At 39.4% G+C, this 2,447-nt stretch overlaps 1 protein-coding gene across 1 annotated transcript; it reads left to right on the forward strand.

The window, feature by feature from the left end:
- Positions 1 to 1,243: 1,243 nt before the first annotated feature.
- LOC115467016 (oocyte zinc finger protein XlCOF6-like) lies at positions 1,244 to 1,971 on the forward strand. Its single transcript, XM_030198698.1, has 2 exons — positions 1,244 to 1,807; positions 1,963 to 1,971. Exons 1-2 carry the CDS (start codon positions 1,244 to 1,246, stop codon positions 1,969 to 1,971), a joined length of 573 nt encoding a protein of 190 aa, XP_030054558.1.
- The last annotated feature ends 476 nt before the right edge of the window (positions 1,972 to 2,447 follow it).

Raw genomic sequence — 2,447 nt, forward strand, 5'->3', positions numbered from 1 at the left:
CGCATTGTAGAGCTGAGCCGGCTACATTAGGGAATATGTTCTGGACCTGCCCCTTAATAAGACCTTTTTGGATGCGGGTGCAGACGCACCTTTCGGTAATATTGGGTAGATGCCTGCCTCTCCGGGCGGACATTCAATTGTTCTCTAACTTTGTTTCCTTGGGTATGAGATCGGAGCCTAATCTTCTGCTGCATAAGGCATTTTTTTTTATCCAGAAAGAATATTTTCATGTGTTGGAGACAGGCTGCTTGAAGGAATGAACTTGTCAACTTAATGAAGATGGAGAGATTGGACACTAGTCGACGGTCTCCTACAGCCTGGAAGTCTTTTCAACAAATGTGGTCCCCAGTGTGGGATCGTTCGCTACACTGTGCTCGTAGCTACTTGTTGAACCTATAACTTGAAGTATGGACTTTAGGGAAGGGAAGGAGGGTGATAAGGTTTTGGTCTGTTATTATTTGCGGATCAGACTGCCATGAAGAAACATGTGCGGTCTGATCTCTTGCAGTGAATGTGTGGGAAGAGGGTGGTGGGTGGAATGAAACTTGAAAAATTACCACGCGATACTTTTATATCTCTTCTTACGCATATTATTGTTCTTGCCATTGTGTGGTTGTAATAAAGATATTACAAAAAAGAAATAACTTGAATATAATCATATATTCTATGTGCATCTCTGGTAATGATCAGCAGCGATGGGGGTGGCAGATTTACGAAGGGTTATTGTATTACTAAACTGGTTAAATTGTTCTACAATAATCTACAGTGCTCTTTTACTTATTTATTTTTAGATAAAGATGATCCCAGAAACAGTAATACAAAGACACATGACTGGAAGCTCAGTGAGAAGCCTGAAAGGGAAAAGATGTTATCAGAAAGAGAAAAAGAAGAGACTTCTTCCTGTTCTGACTGGGGAAAAAAGGAAAAAAATCTAAATAAACAAAAACATTTAACAGAAGGCTCAGCTCTGTGTGAATACAGTACCAGTAATATCATACAGAAAGGGGAAGAGGAGACAATGAGAGATCAAAGATGTTTTTGTGATGTATGTGAGATGTTCCTCAGTGATCATTTGATAATGAAATCACATCATAGATCTGATACTGAAGCGAGACCATCTACGTGTACAAACTATGGGAAAAACGTAAGGCAAAAGAGAGAACTACTACAGAAAACATGCATAAAAGAGACACATTCTATATGTTCTGAGTGTGGGAATGGTTTTAGTAGGAAGAAAGAGCTAATGCAACATGAAAATATTCATAAAACTATAGTGTATACAAGTACAGAATATGGGAAAAGCTTAACCAATAGAGAAATCATTACAAAATACCAGAAAAACAACACTGATGAGAGATTACCTTCATGTCCTGATTGTGACAAAAGCTTCAATCAGGAAGAAAACTTCATAAGAAATGCAAAATTCTGTCTAGGAGAGACACTAGTTTCCAGTACTGAATGTATGAAAAGCTTCAGTCATGAAGATGCTTTCACAGATCATAATAAAGCTCAAACTGGTAAGAAACTGGTCGCTTCTACTAAAGCTGAAAAAGTCTTTTGCGAGAAGACAAACTTCTTGAAAGACCAGAAAATCAAGAGATTGTATACTTCTGCTGACAGTGGTACAAGCTCTTGTTGGAAAAGAAACCTAACGATCCACAAGAGAATCTACACAGGAGTGAAACCATTTACATCCACTGAGTATGGTAAAAACCTAACTGAGGAAAGCCTCAACGACCACCAAACAATCCACTCAGCTGTGAAACCATTTTTGTGTACTGAGTGTGGTAACAGCTTCAGTGAGAAGGTAACACTCTCAAAGAACCATAAAATCCTTTTAGGAATGAAACCATTTACATGCGCTGAGTGTGGTAGAAGCTGTAGTAGGAGGATAAAACTGATTGTAGACCAGGGAATCCACTTAGGAGTGAAGCCATTTAGATGTTCTAAATGTGATAAAAGCTTCATTGACACGGAAACACTCACCATCCACCAGAGAATCCATTCAGGAGTAAAACCTTTTCTATGCACTGACTGTGGCAAAAGCTTTAGATTGAAGAAACACATGATGACGCACCAGAGAATCCATACAAGAGTGAAGACGTTTGCATGTTCTGAGTGTGGTAAATGTTTCACTGAGAAGGGAACACTCCGAAGGCACTGGAGAATCCACACAGGACTGAAACCCTTTCACTGCACTGAGTGTAATAAAAGCTTCAGACTGAAGGCAAACCTCACAATACACCAGAGAATCCACACAGGAATGAAACCCTTTAACTGTACTGAGTGTAATAAAAGCTTCAGTCAGAAGGCAAACCTCACAATACACCAGAGAATCCACACAGGAATGAAACCCTTTAACTGTACTGAGTGTAATAAAAGCTTCAGTCAGAAGGGAAGCCTCACAAAACACCAGAGAATCCACACAGGAGTGAAGCCATTTACAT

Source organism: Microcaecilia unicolor, chromosome 1 (assembly GCF_901765095.1).
Source record: "Microcaecilia unicolor chromosome 1, aMicUni1.1, whole genome shotgun sequence".
In the NCBI taxonomy this organism is placed as follows: Eukaryota; Metazoa; Chordata; class Amphibia; order Gymnophiona; family Siphonopidae; genus Microcaecilia; species Microcaecilia unicolor.